The sequence below is a fragment of the Sprattus sprattus genome (genome assembly GCF_963457725.1).
Source record: "Sprattus sprattus genome assembly, chromosome: 15".
Taxonomy (NCBI): domain Eukaryota; kingdom Metazoa; phylum Chordata; class Actinopteri; order Clupeiformes; family Clupeidae; genus Sprattus; species Sprattus sprattus.
The window spans coordinates 22,781,581-22,802,645 of NC_137913.1; the positions used below are offsets into that span (position 1 = coordinate 22,781,581).

At 43.2% G+C, this 21,065-nt stretch overlaps 1 protein-coding gene across 1 annotated transcript; it reads left to right on the top strand.

The window, feature by feature from the left end:
• The first annotated feature begins 429 nt into the window (after positions 1–429).
• Positions 430–20,226, top strand: serinc5 (serine incorporator 5). Its single transcript, XM_080852399.1, has 12 exons — positions 430–558; positions 4,713–4,880; positions 6,455–6,633; positions 7,685–7,767; positions 9,203–9,296; positions 14,756–14,967; positions 16,718–16,810; positions 17,056–17,182; positions 18,945–19,014; positions 19,217–19,253; positions 19,586–19,736; positions 19,918–20,226. Exons 1-12 carry the CDS (start codon positions 532–534, stop codon positions 20,060–20,062), a joined length of 1,386 nt encoding a protein of 461 aa, XP_080708525.1. The 5' UTR covers positions 430–531; the 3' UTR covers positions 20,063–20,226.
• The last annotated feature ends 839 nt before the right edge of the window (positions 20,227–21,065 follow it).

A 21,065-nucleotide genomic window follows, 5' to 3' on the forward strand; every position in this document is an offset into this window, starting at 1 on the left:
ACACGACATGCATGACTGTTCCTATTTAGTAAAATATGTATTTAAATAACTGCACTTATTTATTTATTAGGAAAATGTTGTAAACGTTGGTAAAATCACTACAGCAAGTGTTCCATCCACAACATGCCTTAGGTTTGTGGGTTTGGTTTCAGTGGAGAACCATGACGACAACGGAAGTAACTGGCAATCTGTTGAAAATTAATTTGGATGTCATTTGAAGGCTTGCTTAGGCATCATCCTAAGATTGACCCAAGCTTCGCACCAATGGCCGTTTTACTGTGAGGCAAATAAACAAAGAAATACAAAGGAGGTATAAGCTAAATGTATATACAGCGTTGCCCATCAGCTTCTCGTTGGGTCATATGCATCACTGCCTTTTGTCTGCCTAGAAACTCACCAGACGCACGCTGGTCGAGCTATTGAGGATAGGTGGAAGTCGGCGCGATATTGCTCTTTTATGAGTGATACATCATTGAATAAGGAGGAATATAACGTCAGTCTTGGGCTGGATTTTCAACTTGAACAGTAATAATGTGCAACCAATGCTGTATTTCTCAGGTGAGTTGTTATCGTCTTTTGTAGTAACACACTATCTGATTCAACTTGTTAATGTGACATACAAGGGAGTCGTTAGCATCGAGAGCGGATTTGTGTTCAGTAGCTCCTTAGCTACTAACATATTATTTTATTGTGGGAATAAGATCCGATTAGTCTAGTGAAAAGTCAAGTTTCGTTCAACAATGAAGTCAAGTCAGTCTTTGTTGTTCTAGACTAGAGCGTCCGAATAATATGTTACAAATGGCCGGTAATGAACGCTATTGTCGAGTTTTTGTTTTGGTTTGACGATTCAAAGAAATATTTTTTTCAGAACAACTCCAAACATATCACGTCGGAAAGATTCACTTTCTTTCATACTTGCCTAATTAACCGTCTCTATCATTTCAGCAACTGGAATTTTGGCGAGTTGGTTAGTTGCGTAGTTGTCTACACAGCGAGATGGAAGTGAACTGACTACATATTCCTTGCTTGAATTAATTTCTTCAGTGTAAGTGTCTAGGTGAGGCTACCATGTAGAGGAAGACCTGACAGGGCATTGTTTTTGGCTTGGGGTCGATGGCTAGTTTGGACTCAGGTTCAGCATATCGCTAGCTGATTTTTTTTGAGAAGTTTCGTTCACTTGGTGACGCCTAACAACATTATCCTGAACACTAACCATTATATAATATACCAGCATGGCACATTTTACAGTATAGATTCTTTAGAATTTTAGGCGGTGATGCTTGCAACAAAACTCACAGTAATGTCATGCCATGTTTCAAGCCATGTACAAAATGGTTATTTATTTCAAAGGAAGTGGATTTTACAGGTAGATACTTAGTTAAAAAAACAACACAGCAAAACAGCAACTAAACATTGGTCAATTCCAGTGAAGATGAAGGGATGAGAGGAGTCCTTTGGTCAATATTGTCCTTGCTACAGTCTCCATATGCTAATTTCTGCTTGAAGTGGGCCTCATTTATAGGCTGAGCTTTTTTATTGTGCATGGTCTGAGGGTGGTCTTTTCATTTCCTTGTAGAATCTGTGAGGCGGTTTGTTTGTATAAGATTAGTGCTGGGAAAAGGAGGGGGAAGATGCCAGCAGCCAAAAGGGATTCAGCGTCTGGATTTCTGTCTCATTAGTGTAGACCTGTCAAAAGTCAGTTGTTGGCAGGCATCTTGGGTAAACGGCATGTCTGACACACATAAACCACCATGGAGTTGCTGACACAGGGAATGTCCGACAGGGATATCCCTATCAACAGAACACGTCCTCTTCAGGTCTTTCAGTTTTCAAGACAAAGGGCACTGACAAAAGCAGCTTTAGGTTTTATTGTTGTATTTTTTCTCTCTGATTTTATCCCCTCTTGTTTAGTTGGTTAGATACTTTAGCTGTTGAGAATTCAATGTGTCTCGTTTTCCGTAAACTCCACACGAATATTTTGTGTAAGTGCCCAGGGTGCTGTCTATTGGATTGCCAAGCCTCATATGCGCTTCCATTATTAGTTGGCAAGGAGGGGGCTCCCAGCAAAGGCATGATGAAATGCCTTGAAATACACTTTGGGATGTTTTCTCTGTGCTGCCCGAGTACACAGTGTTTTGTGGATCTTCCATGAAGGGGAGGGGAGGCATTGTGTCCTTGCTAGGCTATATATTCTCTGTGGCCTGATACTGGAAAGATGGAAAGCTTTTTCCTACAACTCCCAACAGCGATTTTCCAAGAGGAGTAGCTTAATTTTCACTGCCGAGTTTCAATGAAAGGACAAAGGATCCTCGCTATTTCAAAGTGTCGCACTGTGAGCAAGAGCTTCACACTAGTATGCAAACTTGTGGAGGTTTGGAGTTGCCAGTTCAACCTAGATATGCTGCCTGAAGGTTAATTTCAACAGTTTTTATAGAAGGCTTCTCTTTTTAAGAGGTTGGTTGAAGCTTGGGGCTGCAGTTTCTTCCTGATGGTAACCTACTGTTTTGTCTGTTTTGTATTTTCTTACACCTGCATAGAGATTACTCATACCCTCTGAATAGTAATCATCAGGCTCACTTTGTTCACCCATAAGCATTTCATTCTTCCACATATATTCAGCAGCCAAGGTTCCCTCAAATGTCTAGCATAGCCATAGTCTCTATTTACTCAAGACAAAAGGCAACTTCTGTGTACACTTGAAACAGTGAAGTGATACATTTTTTCCACTCTTGTACTATCACCCTGCCAACAGGGCAGTGGTACAACAAAGGAGTCGTTGATACAATTGGAACTGTGGTGTTATTGTCAAGGCTTTTTTACTGTCCTTGATGTTATGAATGCAGAAATTCTGAAGTTAGGCGAACTGTAATAGCTTAGACTACACTCATGTGAAACCATTGGCCTTTTACTTTTTTTTTTCTTTTGTGTTGTTTTGCATGTATTTGCCAACTGGTGTGATGACTAGTTATCCAGTCTGATGTGCTGTGAGTTGGTTTGTTTTCAAGCAATACGCATAGCACTATCTCTCAGCTAGACATGCAGTCACACTCGACTATTCAGTCACACAGGTTTTCGTTGATTCGAAAGATGCACCCCTGGAAAACTCCCCTCGCTATGAAAGACGAGCCAGACCCAGGTAGACCTAAGAGGTTTGCGGATCCTGGCCGCAGGAATCCGTGAAATGGGACGAGGAAGTCTCCATCTACACTCTCTGTCTCTCTCATGGATGGGGTTACAGCAGCTAGGTCATTGTTTCGTTGCTGGATGGCCTTTGTGTGTGAAGCAACAAGGCCCTATCGCCTTTCACCAAAGGCCCCAGCTAGCAGCTGGTGGACATGAAAGGGGGGCACTCAACAGGCCAAAAGGCCACTCCTTTTGTGTGGGGGGCTTTGGACGAGCATCCCATGCACAGCATGGGAGAGGTCAGCGTGGGGGGTTGGGCATAGCCTGAGGCATAGACATATATAGGCTAGGTCTATGTCTGTGGCCTGAGGGCCTATCTTTACTCTCAGGCCCCTATGCCACCATGCTGTATTGACCAAAGTGAAGGAGGGCCCTTTTCTCAGGGTGGGTTGGTGGGTAGTCAGTCCTGTGGGCAAGCAGACCAATTGTGGCTATAGCCAACTCCTCCCACATCCACATTGGGTCCAGCCACCGCTGTGGGTGGGAGAGGCTGAATTTAGGTGTGCAGCGTTTGCTCAGAGGTCCCTTCCCAGCTGTCTTTTTTTGGATACATGTGCAGTCAAGTTATTTGCACACAGAAAAAGGCGAAATGCTAAACTGTACAAAGAACCCGAAAGGAAGTTTTCACTATTTGGGAAAAAATATTCTTTGTTTTACCCTCCTGTATTCCATGTATGCAGGATTCACTTGGTTTGATTTTTGGCTATGCTGAAAAAAACAACAACACATAGACTTCATATGAACGGTGAACAGCATGGATCTGCATTTCATTCCTCATCCTCTAAATTCTCTCTGTGACTGAAATGTTCCATCCAGAAAGCAGATGAACAGATAAAGACATTTCCAGATGCGCTCTCTCAAGCCCACATCAGCTCTGCCTTGTAGAATTGATACAGCCTTAATGCCAGTAATCTCTCTGGATGTGCCTCTCCTCTGCTACTTTACTGCTGCTGACAGGCGGCCATGGAAACAATCCCGCTCCTGCTGTGTCAGCAGCCAATAGGAATTGGCCTGTGGGATGGGTAGAGCAGGTACTTGACCAATAGGAACAGCTTGTGGTTGAGCTGCGTTTGTGAGCTTGTTCCTGCTGTATTGAGACTCTTGGTGTTGTGGCAAGTGGGCATATAGATACGACGAGCATATGAAGGATTCAAGACTTTATTTTTCTTATAACAAGCAATAGGCTATAGGCTGATACTCTTCCACCGTCTTCGTCTGGCAGCAACAACAGTGTGAAAAAAAAGTGCACAAAAGACTCAAATACGATATAGTCAGAAACAACAATAAAAACCTTTCGGACACAAAAAATAATTACACAAAATGGGCTCATGGGGAATACAGCATGTCACCCATAATCCGCAACACTAACATATTTGTAGTGCAGTAATGTAGTGTGTTCAAGGGAGCAGAAAGCCCAGTGTGGAATGGTAAGCATATTCTGTGTTTGATTTAACGTCTCTGTTGGGTTATCTTTCTTGTGCTGCCTTGTGCCTCGTTCTCATGTTTTATTTACTAATTTTCTCTTTCAGCTGGCCTGCTGTTGTGGCACAGCGGCCTGTTCGCTATGCTGCGGCTGCTGCCCCAAGATAAAGCAGTCCACTGGCACACGCTTCATGTACGCGCTGTACTTCATGCTGGTCACCGTCATCTGCGTCGTCATGATGTCACCCACTGTGGAAAAGAAGATGAAGGAACATGTAAGTCTCGTCGATGGCCAACGTCCTTATCACCATGTCTGCTTGGCCAAGTTTCAGCTTGCCCTGCTCTGATGCACCCTCTTTACAAACATGTGCCCTAGCCACAACAGTTTGGAAGAAGAAAAAAAAATAACACAAGGGTGTTCAGTGTTTTATATTTTGACTGTGCAAGTAATAAAAGTTCTAATGGAAGAGGGTAAAACCACAGGAGAATGCCCCAATAAATGCATTTTAAATCACTTCCCTCGCCCTTTTGTAGTCTAATAAAGAGGGACTTGTCCACTTATCTCAGACGCCCTGGAAAATAGACAAGTCCCCTCTTTCCTCTAAAGGCTATGTTGAATCCCCACCTCATCTCCAGCTATTGAGGGACCCAACCCCACAAAAGATATTTTAATTTTGCTTAGGAAAAACTAGGGCGCTCAAACCCCTTCACCCCCACCACCATGCCCCCCACACCCCCACCCTTGACAGTAGCAGTAATTCCTAGGCTGCAGTCCTCTTCCTTGGAAACTGGGAGCACAATGGAATGTTGTCCTGGTGCTATGGGAGAAACATTGTGTGGCGTCGGACTGTCATGTGTGCCCTGGTTTACAGGCTGGCTGTGCCTCTGCTATTGTACTCGGGGCGGTGTTGACTCCCCTGCTGTTTAAAATTTCACATGAGAACAACAGACCAGTCAAGTAACAAAGAGCCCAACCCACCCCAGGTCCCGAGAGTGCATATGTACTTAAAACAAGACAAGAGTTAGCAATACCAGTTTCAAAAGAAAGTGCATAGTTTCTGTTCTTATTAGATTTTCTGTTTGGAAAAGAAACCACCTCTTAAAGACATTATAGATGATCATTACTAGAGCACTTTGAGCTGTGCAATTTATAGGCCAAACTTTCACCTATACACAGAGCCTTCAAAGGTGTGTCCATGTTTTCTCTTTTCACATATTTCAGGACTGATCTTGTTCAATTTTTCCTTTACCCCAGGCTGCAATATCTTGTACTGAATGTAGTGTACAAGGCCAAAGATGTATCATTGGGTTTTCAACATGGATAATGCTACACAGCTGAAGCTAAGAGCTCTCTTTGCCAATTCTGTTTGCTCTTCACAAAATAAGATATTAAATATTGGACTTAGGTTGACACCAATACCCATGTCGTAGAGAGAAGTCAAACCTGTCTAACATTCGAGAGCATTTCCTTTATGGTTAAATCGCCCAGGAATAGCTTGGATGTCCTGCTGAGCCAGTGCTATGAGTCATCTGAGTTCACTACTTGAGTTGTTGCACAGCCATCGTCTGTCTGTTTTTTACTCCCTGGTTCTCTCAATAGAAATTCACTGCTTTAAACTGTTTGAAATGTATAAATTATAGGTTTTCTGTGTTTTTGTGCTTTTAAAGACAAGAAATATTCCAAGACGTTTATTAGATTTACAATTTGATATTTGGACCTTAACAAAAGTCAAATAATCCAGTGTTCAGTAATATCATTTTGAAAGTCCACAGCATAAAATGCAAGCTAGGCCACTTGGCTCTCCCTCTTCTTCTGCGCTTAAACTCCTGCTCTGTCCTGCACCCTCAGATCCCATTCTACAGCGAAATGTGTGACAAGCTGAGTGCCGGGGAGAACTGCGAGGACCTGGTGGGCTACTCGGCTGTCTACAAGGTCTGCTTCGGCATGGCTTGCTTCTTTCTTTTCCTCTGCATCTTCACCATATGCGTGAAGTCCAGTACGGACTGCCGGGCGGCCATTCACAACGGGTATGTCTCAGAGTTCTATGTCACTCTGACACACTCGCTCACTCACCCACTCGCTCTCTCTCTCTGAATCTCTCTCTCTTTCTCAGACACACACACACACTTGTATACGAGCACACACTCTCACTCACTCACTCTCTTCTCATCATTGAGCTCCCTACAGCACTCTCTCTCGCTCTCACTCTCTTTGTCCATCCACAATGGGTATGTATGTCTGCATTCTCGCTCAACCTCTCTTTCTCTCCCTTGCTAAACCTCTCATTCTCTCTCTCCGGCTCACTTTTAGAGACTGTGTTTCTCTCTGTCTCTCTTTTGATTTGATTGTTTTTCCTCTGATTTTTGGGGCTGGTGTCTCTAACCCCACCCACCCCCTACCCTATCAAGACATCAGGTTTCTCTCTGAACACGTCCAAGGCTTCACTAGCGCGGCGGGTTCACATATATGCTTTGGCAGGCAGCCTTTTTTTACCGGCCTAGCCCCCCGAACAGCGTTTAGCTGCGAGCGGCTTATCCCTACCCCCCTCCGCTGTCTCCCCCTGCTCCCTCGTTCTCCTCCCACAACACTCGCCAATGAATAGATCTATTAATTCCGGCAATCTGGCCAAAGGAAGTTGCTGCAGAATGAGTCTTATTCTGCCCCTTACAAATCAAATTTCTTAGCCCCCATAGAGTGCGCTTAAGATCGTAATTGGATCCACAATAATTGGATGTTTGTGAGGTATGCGAATATTGCTAACCAGAGGGGATGTGTATGGTCGGGTTTTCTGTTTCTGAGCGAGCGGGGGTGAGAACATGGTGACACACAAAGAAGCTTGTGCCCGCCATGCTTGTCTACTACGTGTAAATCTGCAGAATGTTACTTCTGAAAGCTCTGGGTACATCTGTAAAGTTTTCTCCTCTATATACATCACCATAACACAATCAGCAGTATCAAACAAAATGGCTGATTTTGTGGCCAACCGAAAGTTGCAACACCCAGATAATGTGTGATGAATCATAGGCACTGTGGTAATAATCTGATGTGTTTGGGGCTTCTTGTTCCTCCCATATGCAGGTTCTGGTGCTTCAAGTTTGTGGCTCTGCTGGCCTGCTGTGCAGGAGGATTCTTTCTTCCAAATCAAGAAACCTTTCTTGAAGGTACAGTTGAACTTTCTCCAATCAGTTTAGTTTTTTCTGTAACATTATCATACCAAAGGAATGAACCTCCCAAACCTACATATACATATATATATTCTACCCTCTAACCTCAATGATAAACTACATTTAACATGCATTCCAGAAGTCTCAGTCTCCTTGCAGATCCAACCTCTCTTCTTTGAAAATGCAAAGAAACAGCACACTGTAGCATTCCTCCGCTAAGGTCTCCCTGACTTTGCAGCCGCTGCGCGTGTTAAACAAATGAATGTCTTCTTCAAGGGTTCATGAACTCCTTGGGGCCCGTTTAACGCTGTTGGAGCGCTAGCTGCTCAGCGGGAGAGAAGATTTGGGCCTGGCCCGGTCCTTGCCGGCTTGGCCCGGGGAAAGCAAGAGGCGCTGGTCCCTTTGCTGTCATCAGGCTCTCCATCTGCTGTTGTGTTGGAATCCATGTGTTTTTTGTTTGCTTGTCTTTTGTGGCAAACTTTGAGAAACAGATTTATAGCAAACTTAATTATTCGAAAAACGTTTTCAAAATGTTGCATTTTGCCGTCTCGCACGGTTTACATTAGCAAGTAGCCAAACAATAGAGAATATACAGTCACAACAGATTAGTTGTTTGTGAAGTGATTATTATTGATGTGCAAGCAGGCTGTAGAGAGTTGAAGATGAAGAAGGCACAACAAAGTCTAGGCCACCTTGCCAACAGGGTGAAATGTGCAAGCAGTGAGAGTCCATGCAGAGAGCTGTTCCCTCTAATCTAGTTTGTCATAGATTGCTGTCACACATGGCCTCATAACTCAGTTAAGCATGGATGTTCAGGGGCTGATTCTTCCTGCCAATCTTGCATTCACAGTGTAGCAAGCAGCAATATTTCTTTTGAATATGATAACAATGCAGCCTTGAACATGGCAAATGATGAATGTCAGCTAATAAAAAGTTGTTCAGTGTTACAAAGGCGCATTCCTGGAAGCTGTGTGAGATCTCAAAAATGATTGGCTGTTCCAAGATGGAGGACTGCAACTTTATGTTCACCCTGAAGTATTTATTTATAATCAGTTCAATGTGCTTCTAGTTGCACAGTGTCACCCTGTGTATGTTTGATAGATTTTACATTTTAATTTAGTTCACCATTCAGCTTTGCCATACTAACACAGTCATAACCTTTAAATGTAGTTTTTTGGTGAGCTTACTAAAGCCTTCTGGTACCACTGTTCTAAAAAACTAGAATCTGGTGGCCCTGAATCGAACATTAAACAAATTGCAGCAATCTTACCACAAAATTCAATTTTGGAATTCTGGCAGCAAAACTGCCTGGCTGGGTTCTAGGATTTTTCAAGATTGGACCTACAGTATAAGCACTCTTTCTGGAGAATGGCACTCACTCTCTCCCTCTACCTCTCCCTCCTCCTCCTTCCCTCTCTCTCTCTGGATTCAGTGTGGCGCTATGTGGGGGCAGTCGGAGGCTTTTTCTTCCTCCTCATCCAGCTCATGCTCCTGGTGGAGTTCGCTCATCGCTGGAACCAAAACTGGTAATCATCCATTTATTCCACTTGCTTGATTAAACCCAGTACATCCAAAGCACGCAGAAACATGTCCTTGCATCTACCAGAGGTTCCATCTGCAATAGCCAGCGTGGGAAGCATAGATAAATACAAATCAAGTCATGGTGAATATATCAAATACAGGTAGACAGCAGTCCTATGGACCTACATGAATCCATTTTCCTGAACTCTTTCACAGCCACTGTTGTGAAATGGAAGCAAAACAACTCTGCAGTCGGCACAACTGGAATCCATTAAGCATGGGAAGGAAAGATGTACTGTAGTATTTACGACTCATAATTTCCACTGTAGGTCTCCCAGGGTGGTCCAAAGCATAAACATTAAAAAAACTCAAGCTGTGAAGCCTGCTTAAGCAGAGCCAGGGCCCCTTGTGCTACAGATATGATGGAAGCAAAATTACAACCCATTACTTTCAAGGGGTAATGACAGCAAGGCGTAATTTAAACATCGGACAGGATGAAATACAACAGGATATAGATGTTTGGGAAAGATAACTGTAAACAGATAATGACTTCAGAGTTTATCTCGCTGTCCTAAATTTAGAAGCATCTAGACACATTGTTTCTGGACCATCAGTGGGTGTGTTACGTCTGGCCACTCTCCAGTCTTGGTTAGCTCCTTGACCCATCCGATTAGTTTAGCACTGACTTGGTGTCTCAAATTTCCGGACAAGGAATGAGGGAATGTTGTGCTGCAGCGGTCCTTCATGTCCTCTCATCACCTTCATCTCATCTGAACACATGGGCCTACTGCTTTGCTAGTGTGACGTAGCCAGTGAATAAAGGCATCTGCATGGTTATCCAATTCACCTCGTACGACTTCACGAGAGACACGCCCTTTCTAATCTGATGATCGTACGACTCACCTCTACCTGCATGGTTCTACGAGGGGCTGTGGAGATTACCAACGGTTTATTATGATGTTACAAGGCCATTACATCATCATCAACAACAAACTATAAAATAAGTAGGGCTGGGCAAGTTAACGCGTTAATCTTGCGTTAATTCATCAATTATTTAACGCTGATAATTATTTTATCGCGCGTTAACACAGGTTTTATTATTTTGCTCAAAGGATTTTATTTTGTAAAAGTCTGCAGCAAAACCGGAAACGGATAAACCATAGGTATATACATACAGATGTCTCGTTGCGTTGCCGGCCAACGGAGTTGAACGTCCGCACTTGGCGCCCTCTTGCCACAGTCAGCTCGCTTACGTAACATTGTGTTGGTAGTGGTACATGTACTTTTTAAATAACGATAACTTGCTCAATTTTCAACCAATTTTTAAGCGGTTTGGTTTGTTATAAACGTCAGAAATGTAGTTATGACACTGCTAACTTATGAACAATTATAATTATAACCATTGGTTTTCATATGAAAATAACATTAAACAGAACAGATAGGTGCAATGAACACACACATGCACTAGGTATTTATGTAATTTATGTTAAATCATTATACTCAGCATACAGAATGGCAACATGAGATATACAGTATGTATACTTTTAAAATAGGAATATTACTAATATAATAAAATAATTTGAATTATTACATATTTAGTTTAAACAAGTAATAATTCTGTAGTAGTAACTGCTACTAGATACAAATGCTGATGCTGGTGTTTGCACAACAAATGCAATGGCACTTTAGTTCATATGGCAGTACATTTAAAATAACAGTGTCAAGTTCTAGGAATTGACAAACTGCACTGAGAGTGTTTTCTGGTTTCTCACTCTAACAGGGACATTTGGTACTGAATATAGACTGGTTATGCTGCTCCCTGATGAAAGTAAAATGTTTCTGCTGTTACCTCAGAAATTGCCTGTTTTAATGATATGATTGTGGCTCAGGATTTTGTGGCCAGTTTGTTTTCTTTTTCATAACGAACAGGATAACATTAATGTGCACTGTACATTACTTTTGAATTCATTGTCGGATTTTGCGTATACAAATGCGATTAATCGTGATTAATCAGGGAAATCATGCGATTAATTGCGATTAAACTTTTTAATCGTTGCCCAGCCCTAAAAATAAGAAATCGTTTGTTTTTATCCCGTGATTTTCAGTTAATGATCAGAGGCTGTTGTTGTGAAATGAATTACTAACGACAATGACCAAGCTCGCGGTTATTGCAGAATATTTTCTATTATACCACACAAACAGTTCTGCTTTTTTATGTCTACAATTCAGGTTATTTTACAATTTAATCATTTACACTGCATGCTCTGCTAACTCAAACACAAAGAGGCTGTTCGAAAACCAAGAAATGTTTTTATTATTGCTGTAATTAGACGACGTCTCCCTATGCTTTATATGCGGCGAGAGCCACGATAGAGCAAGGAAGAAGGGAGATGTTGGTTTTCCTCCTGCATCGCCGCTGGTGCCCTTCATAGTTTTTTTTTTCATTTTTACAAACTTGTCCCTGATCTTCCTCCAACTCCTAATGCACTCCTGGACCTCCAGCCCCAGGTTCCCAGCGATCTCTCAGCGATTTTTTAAAAACGGCGGTGCTGTCATATAGGGAACAAAACAGGAAACGTGATTTTAGCCAGGGGTGTCGGACAGCTCGGATCGGATAGTGAGAAAATTCAAGCGGTGCTCCAGAGGCCATCCGAGACCCTCGGATGTCTCTCCGAGGTGCTCAAAGGTGTGGTCCCACTTCAAGGAGGGCGTTTTAGGGCGTGCCTCGTGAGATCGGAGAGCACAATCGGATAAGCATGTGGGGGCCTTAAGCCTCACTCTCTGACACCTTAAGAGACTAAGCAAGGCAGGTGAATTCATACAGTACATTTCATACACAGAGACAATTTGGTGTGCTTACATAATATAAGTTTACCTGCGCTTTACCTGCGCTTTTCAAGAATATAAATTGTTTGGTCCAAAGTTGCCATGCCAACCTGTGTATATATTCCTTACTCTATCTGATTGTGTATTTTTTTTAACCATATTAACAATATTTGACTTTGGACTTTCCAACATTTCATATGTGCAGTTAGCATTTAGTTTTGCTTTCTGTGAGCTGGTAGCCTGTCACTCCGTGCCAGAGGTCGTTCACAACCTCTGGGGGGAAATAGAAAGTGTAGGGTAGCGTACGATAGGGGTAGGTGAGCTGGGGCTGGGGAGTGGAGCTTTGCAGTCACTGCAAGCCCTCAGACAGGATGCACGTGGTGGGGCTAAATGTGTATACAAAGCCCCCCTCACACACTCACACACCAACCCCTAGGCTCTGAGGGCAAAATGGAGAACAAAACAGCTAAACAATGGGCAGGAACTGAAAGAAGAGCCCAAGATGAAAGGAAGTGCATTTGTGAAGCCTTCCTGTAGTACTGTGTGTTTGTGTTTGGCAGGGAGGCCGTGAGTTTTTGTGCAAGGCTAGGTCAGCCAAGCTACAGATGTAGTTTGTTTGTGTGTGTGTGTGGTTGTGTGTGTGTGTGTGTGTGTGGTTGTGCGTGTGTGTGTGCGTGTGTGTGTGTGTGTGTGTGTGTGTGTGTGTGTGCGTGTGTGTGCGCGCGTGTGTGTGTGTGTGTGTGTGTGTGTGCGCGCGCGCGCGCATGTGTGTAGGACTGGATCAATTCCTGCCTGTTTTCTGTGTCTTTGTGTGGGACTGGCCCAACAACTATATGCCTTTGTGAATAAGTGCGTGTTTGGGAGAGAGGGGGAAAGCGAGGGAGATAGCGCACGCGACCAGATGGCCTATTTGGAAGTGACACAGACATTGTGCCGAGGGGGCCTTGTTGACACCAGTGGACGGACAGGGCGTGTTTAGTGTGTGGTGGGCGAGAACACTGTCTCTCTCTCTCCCACACACACACACACACACACACACTGCACACACACACACACACACGCCTCCGGCACAATGACCTCACTCACCACACGCCCTGCTTTAGAGCACATCCATACATTCTCCCAATTTGTAACTGACCCTTCTTCATTTCCAGCATGGGTCAAGCTATTCCCTAACTCAAGTGCTGATTCAATTAGTATTTTCCCAGACCAGGTCTACAAGTTTGAACAGGGCTTTGTATGCCAGTTCAGTGGGCTTTATAGTGTGATTTTTGGTGCTCTCCAAATGAACATTTATTTGAAAAAAAAGCATATATAATGGTTTAAATATCAGGGGGCATTCAACGTACACACACACAGAGGTTACTTAAATTCACAAGCTTGCAAGTCTATTGAGCTCTTCAATTTACAACTAACCCAACCCATAAAAGTCCCTTCACACTTGGCATGCTACACATATAATATGCCTTTCAAGCTGACCGTGCTTGACACTATTATTGAAAATCTGTAGTTCACGGGAGTGAATCTGTGCTTGGTTAAAAAGAAGCTAATAAACAATAGTATTTCAATTTAAATATAATTTGTGTTGATTCTACATGATTTCAGTGATTCTACATTTAAATATCCATTATTACAAAACTTAAGTTTTTAGAAGAAATAAAGGGATTAATCACAGCCAATTCTGTGATTTGAAAGTAGTTTTGCTTATTTTGAGGATGTTTGTGAGCTTGGTACTGAATCCCACCTTTGGACTACTGTGACTGGATTCTGTGCAAAGTAGTTTATTGATCCAAAGAGAGGATTAATCAATACAACTCATAGAGTCGTGAGGAGCATTGGTTTTCTGATGTCATTGTTTATGTGGTTTTAGACCGATAACATTGGAGATGAGCGTCTACCACAATAGTGCACTTCCTCTCCCTGTTTGTTTCCAGTAATCCAGTCATTTGCTGAAATACTCCCAGTACATGGAGTACAAAGTTGCACAATGGATAAGTTCCTCACACAGACTTGCTTGTACTGGTCGTGTTAACACAGTTGGTGCCAGCTTTACACGGCACTCTCAATGTTTAACACGTTCCTTGTAGCAATTACGTTATTCTTTCTGTATAAGTCCTGATCATTTTCTATGCATATTTAGTTGAATAGAATTTACTCTGATAACCTGGTGTAAGGTTCACACACATATGCAGACTTCATCACTGAGATTAGTTTCTCAATGATTAAATCATCGCTCATAGTTTCTTAGACTTTCTTAGACCTCAGTGCTGTTGTCTCTCACTCTCTCTCTCTCTCTCTCTCTCTTGACCTTTCTTCTCCTCCTCTCTTCCCTCCCTGAGGAAGTCAAGTCTGAAGCACAACAGACTAGTTGCACAAGATGCACTTCCAGACCAGCTGCTCATGTGGCCCTTTGACAGGCAGTGATGGTTAAAAACTGTAGTTTTTGTGTGGTGTGTTCTAGTGAAGTGAGGATTACCAAGTGATTATGTTAATATCTGTCAGGAAATTTAGTTTTGAACATAATTTTGTCTTTGTGGGTATGAACAGCTTTTCACCCAATAAATAAAAATAAATAATAAGGAAAAAAGCCTTCAACTCAACTCATTGTCTGCCTCTTTCTCTCCTCCCTCCTCCTCAGGACGTCGGGAGTGAAGTACAACAAGCTGTGGTACGCGGCGCTGGCCCTGGTCACGCTGCTGCTCTTCACGGTGGCGGTGGCCGCCCTGGTCTTCATGGCCCTCTTCTACACCCACTCGGAGGCCTGCTCCCTCAACAAGATCTTCCTGGGCATCAACGGCTCCCTCTGCCTCTTCGTCTCCCTGCTGGCCATCTCGCCCTGCATCCAGTCCTGTGAGTCTTCCCACTTCCCTCTACTTCACTCTGTTTTCGCCTGCTAGCACACGTCAGGCTTGTGTGTGTGTTCTCTCTCCGCCACTAAAGAGCCTGGAGTTGGAAACGTGTGTTTTTGCAATGAGCAGCCTTAAAAAGCAGCGGAGGCTCCGAACAGATGATAGTCCTGAAGGCCACAGCACACTGGATGGACAATGGAGATTGATTAAAGCAACACTGTGCAACCGTTTGGCCCTTTTTGTGCATGTGTTTCGAAGCCACTACGTTTTGTATCATATTCATGCGGTTGGTATATGGTCATGCGAAGGATGGATGAACACACCAGTCTTTACCACTAGCCACCCATGCTGTGCACTATGTGGTTCTGCGGTGTGGGACGGAACCCCTACCTTCACAGCATGACATCGCTAACTCCGCAACAAAGTCGTTGCTTGCTTTTTAGGTAGCAAGCTTGCTAGTTTTAGACTAAAACTCCATTATATTGCTTTAAGGCACCGTCACACTACAACTTACAAAAAAATCATCGGCAAAGCCTAACACAACATTTGACCATACTTCTGTGTGGTTGACAAGGGGTGATTGATTTCTGCGGTTTGATCAATCAGTGGCCTTGTTGGTATTTTAGACCCCCTGCCCCATTTAAGCCCCATTTACATGAAGCCTAGATTCACTGAATAGGGTTCATTTTTCACACGAATCGCATCTTTTAATTTCGTAAAGACGGAGCCTGGTAACGAGAGATTTGCGCAAAAACGGAGCCACCAGATTGTGTTGAACGGGCTGTAGTACATACCCCACGCCTGTGGGTGGCGCTTTAGCGCTGCCACATACAACTGAAAAAACGTGAAAAACTTAGAAGAAAGACTAAACAGCACACGGTTAAACATATTACACAAGACATTCAAGCTCCAATTAGCAACATTACATTATGGTGGTTAATAAAATCAGTGGTCAGACTAAAGGTTATGCGAAAATGAATTGTATTTTCTATTGATAATAAAGAGTTTGGAACAGTACAACATGACATGGCTGTCATCCCATTTCCCATGAGGCTTTGCTCCGACCATTCTACATTAATATATGAAGAAAAAAGCGAATTAAATCGCTGGCCAATTTATATTTGTGGTCATGAAAGTTATGTAACGTCTGAATAAAAAGAATTAGATCAAGATAGGAGGCTAAACAAAAATCAGTAGGCTGGATTAATGAGAGTGAATTCGAGACCCACCACAAGTGAGATGTAAACGGAGAACAAGTGATGTATATATTGGTTGAAGATCGTGAAGCCATCGCGTGGGACAATGACATCATCAGGTTGCGTGAATCTGTGCAGACGAGCACCAGCCCCCGTACCGATTCAAATCTACTAACTTTCTACCCCCGATTTGGATCGTTGCGGATAGAGAGTGCTCGTCTAAATGATAGGGCTATCTGTATTCGGAACTTTGTGGACGAAGACAAACTAGACTTCGTCTGTATTGGGCCTTAGAATCTTAACAGATTTGACTGCTCAGAATGCCTGACATGTAATAGGATACTCTATTGTGCCACAGCAGAAAGTTTTCAATCAAGTTCACTTTTGAATCAGCAACCTGTTTTTTAGGCCATTAGGACTAACTGGCCAAACTGACCAGCGTGCAGGTGATGGGCTGTGTACATCTCTGTGTGTGTTTGTTGTGTTTGTGTTCAATCAACCTGTGTTGTAATAAAATCTCTCTCTCTCTCTCTCTCTCTCTCTCTCTCTCTGCAGTTCAGCCCATGTCTGGCCTGCTGCAACCTGGTGTTATCAGTGTGTATGTCATGTACCTGACCTTCTCGGCTCTCTCCAGCAAACCCATTGAAAGTGAGTGGTTTATGTGTGAGTGAGTGAGTGTGTATTTGCATGTCCATGTGTATGTTTGCATAAGTGTGTGTTAATGAGTGTGCATGTGTGTGAAATACTTGCTCTCACATTTAACAGAGCCAAGCCTTGGGTGAAGCCCTCATTAACTGAGCCCAGCAGTGGCACCCAGAGTTCATTTTAATTGCTCCCACATTCGGGCAAGCCTCTTCCCTCTCATTAAATGTGTGTGTCTGTCTGTCTTGCAGTGGTGGAGGAGAACGGCGTCAACGTCACCGTCTGCGTCTTCCCCTTCAGCTCTGGCGATGAGAGTGGTAAGAGGATAGCCACAGGAGTGGGCACCGTCATCCTCTTCTGCTGCATCTTGTACTCATGGTACGTGTGGAATAGGGTGACCTTAGTGTTAAAGGCCGCTGCTGATTTTGCCTATTCACTTTGCTTTCCTTCTCTTCTCCTCTCCTCTCATGCACACTCACTCTCTCTCTCACTCACTCACTCTCTCTCTCTCTCTCACTCACTCACTCACTCACTCACTCACCCACACAAACACACACACACACACACACACACACACACACACACACACACACACACACACAAACACACACTCACACACACAAACACGCTCTTTCTCTATCTTCTGGGAGTCCTTTGTCTGTTCAAGAGACTAAACCAAGTCATTTTCAATTTGCAGTTTCTCCTGCCTGGTCACGTTTTTCCACATCGGAACATAAACATGCAATTTAGCCAGGGACTGCACGGGGTGTTATTTTCGACATAAAAGCAGGTAGTGCTGCCATGGTTGAGCGGAGGAGGAGGAAGAGGCGAGGAAGATTAAAGCCTTCTTCGCTTGGCTCCCACAGTGTGGAAGGGTGTATTCACATGTGTTTCACATTAGGGACCGACATGTCAGGCGAGGCTCTCCCCTTGCTTGCCGGTGGTTTATTTCTGTAACTTTACTCTGTATTTACCCAGATCCGTTTGTTACTGAGGGAAAGAGAGCATTGTGGAGCCACCATTTTGAAGGTTTGCATGGTAGAGGCTCCCAGATGCACAATCCCACTCTGTCATACGGATGACTCACACACAAGAAGGGGCCAAGCTGATCGAGTTTAAAAAACTGATTGGGCTGCGGCTTTCTCAGGGAAGATTTCCTGTGCAACTATTTATCAAAAACAGCAGGAGAATGCGGCCCATTCTGTTTGGATCCAAAGACGTGCCTCTGAGACTTCCAGTAATTGCTGCGTGTATGTGTGAGATGAAAGGCACTTAAGTGATAGGGGTGTGCCAGCTTCTTCTCCTCTGCTATTTTCGTCCTGTTCAACACAGCATTAGGGATGGAACTTATTGACTTCATGTCACTTATGTCTCATGAAAGCGGGAAATCGGTGGTAATCTCACTCAGGATAATGAAGCCTTTTAAGAGATAGAATAGTCAAGGCTTCCAGTGGAGAAGAGGAAGGAGAAAATTACCACGAGCTGCAGAGTATGCCATGGAAACCAGACCGAAACAGGCAGACCATAATATACTGTCTTACTTAAATGTATCTTATAATCAGCAGGCTATCTTAGTCCAATGTTGTTTGTCGCAATCCTAAGAAGGCGCCCTGTAGACCTTTAACCTAATGTCACTGCTCACCACTGCTGACATGGAGTCAGTATTCAGTTAATGATGTGAATAAGTTGGACCATACTGTAGGTTTCATTACTTTGTTTTTTCTTATTTAAGCTGTTCCATTTTGTCTACCACAGCTCCTTAGTATAAGTGTTGGCACGCCGCCTGTGCCGTCATAGGAACTTTCTCTGGATTCCATAGCTGTTGTGTGGTTGTCCTTATAGCCTGTCGGCAAACACCACAGGTACTATATCGGAGTGTTCCCTGATAAGAGGGTAAAAACAGTTAGCTTCTCCCACTCTCTGTGGTTTCTGTTTTCTTATTTACCTCTTATCTCTTCCCCCACCTTCTTTTCAGTTAAGTTCCAATACAAACATGCAGTGGGGGGTTGGTTGATACCGAAGTCTGTTGAATGCATTTAGATTTAGCATTTAACGGTTTGTTGACCTCTTTATCGCTCCCCCCCCCCCTTTCTCTTTCTCTCTTTTTTCTCTCTCTCTCTCTCTCTCTCTCTCTGAGCAGTTTGACTTCAACCACCAGAAGGAGCTCCACAGCTCTGCGGGTGTACAGGCCCTCTGTTCAAGAGAATGAGGTAATTGAACACCTCAGACACTGAATCCACCCGCAAGGCATGACCCCCAGTGCCCCGTATTAAAATTGAATAACAACATGGCAGTTAATTAAGTTATTTTGAACATTCTGAGATGACATGGTGTTTACACAATGATAGTGATTTTGGAACGGATATGTTACTCAGGCTATTTGGTGTCTTTGCCTTCTACTTTCCCTCACAGAGAGCTCGCTGTTGTTTCTGCTGGGGGGATGACTCAGGTAGGTGGATTTCTGTGAATAACAAACTGACCTACACTGATGGCTCTATCCTAATACGATTAAGCCCACTTTAACTGATGTGATTATTTTCAGTTACTTCTGCTGAGTAGTAATTAACTTGATCGGATGATTTATCACCATCATGTAATTACTCCACTTTTTACTTTCATTACATTTACGACACAGGTAAATAAATAACTGTACACTCCTCTAGCGCTTCTAGTGACACCTGGTGGTTGTAGGCCTCTGTAGCAGCATTATTTTCCTCCCCGCTGGTTTTCCCCTCCTCGTGTGCGTGTTGACTAAATTGCGGCTTCGCTTCTGTGTTTCAGATGAGTTTGAGGAGGAGGAGAAGAAAACTGGAGGGGGTCAGGACGTCATGTACGACGAGAGGGACGGCACCATCTACAGCTACGCCTACTTCCACTTCGTTTTCTTCCTGGGCTCCCTCTACGTCATGATGACCGTCACAAACTGGTTCCAGTGAGTCACACATTGAGACGCACTACGCTATATGAGCCTGTCTCATGGCACTGCTGCACTAATATAACAAAACAAAGCACTAACACTGATTGCCAATACACACTGTTGAATTGTTTGTTTGTTTATTTGGTGAGTTGTTGTGTAAAGTCTTGAGATGTTTGTTTTGCTCTCGTGCCCACAGTTACGACAACGCCAAGATTGAAAAGCTGCTGGACGGGAGCTTGTCTGTCTTCTGGATTAAGATGGCCTCCAGCTGGGTCTGCCTCCTGCTCTACATGGGGACCCTGGTGGCCCCCATGCTCTGTCCAAAGAGGTTTGAGGCTTAAAACCAGCATTCCCCCACCCTCCTGTCCACTACAAAAGGTGGCACACACAAACTCACACACACAAACACACACACACTCACCACCTCAGTAGATTGAGTTTTGTTATTGCTGTTGGGTTTTTATCTTTTTTTTTAAATTGTGTTTACAAAATTAGTTGCTTTCATTCAATATTTTTTTGGTCAAGGGAAAGCTATTGATGCCTTTTTTAAAGTTCTTTTTTTTTTTTTTTCTATGTCTTTATAAATCCTGGAGTTTTGTTACTGTTGCGTTCGTCGTGGTCACAGTGAACACCTGGACCATTTGTCAGTCAGAAATGTATATAAAAAGTCTGTTTTTTTTTTATTAAGAACAAATCCCCGGATTTAAATCCAACAAACATTTTGCTCAGGCTAATAAAGCACCTGTAAGTGTCTTGCTTGTTACATTGCATCCACTTTGGTAGATTTAGAATTCTATGCAATTAAACAGGTTATTGCGTTTTTATTTCTTTTTTGGCTTGTCTCAAAATTCTCATTTCTGTGCGTTGTCACAGAGCTTATTCTTGTTTTCCTCTTTGAGACTCAGTTGGACACCAGGAAAATACGCTTTGTAATTACACAGAAGTTTTCCAAATATGTAACATATTGACCTAAGATCTATGTTAATATAAATGTAAATCACTGGGCCAATTTGTCTTGTTTTCTTTGGTTCTAGTTTTAAATTTTTTATTATCAGAGCAGAAGAAATACATTTTTGTCAGTAATTGTTGTTGGGCCAGGAAAGAGGCATACCGTGTCGTGGGAAGGCTTAATCTCAGGATATGAGGTTCTGGAAACTGAATTTGAAGAAGATTTAGCTGGTTTAAAGGACATGGAGCGAAGTTCAGGTTTGTAACAATACAGCTGTTAGAGTCCAAATATGATGTTTTCATTATTGGTGAAGATGCATCATCTTAACCGAATCACCTCTGATTATACCATCATCTAGACCCATGGTGACTTCTCAGCATTCATGCCAAATACTG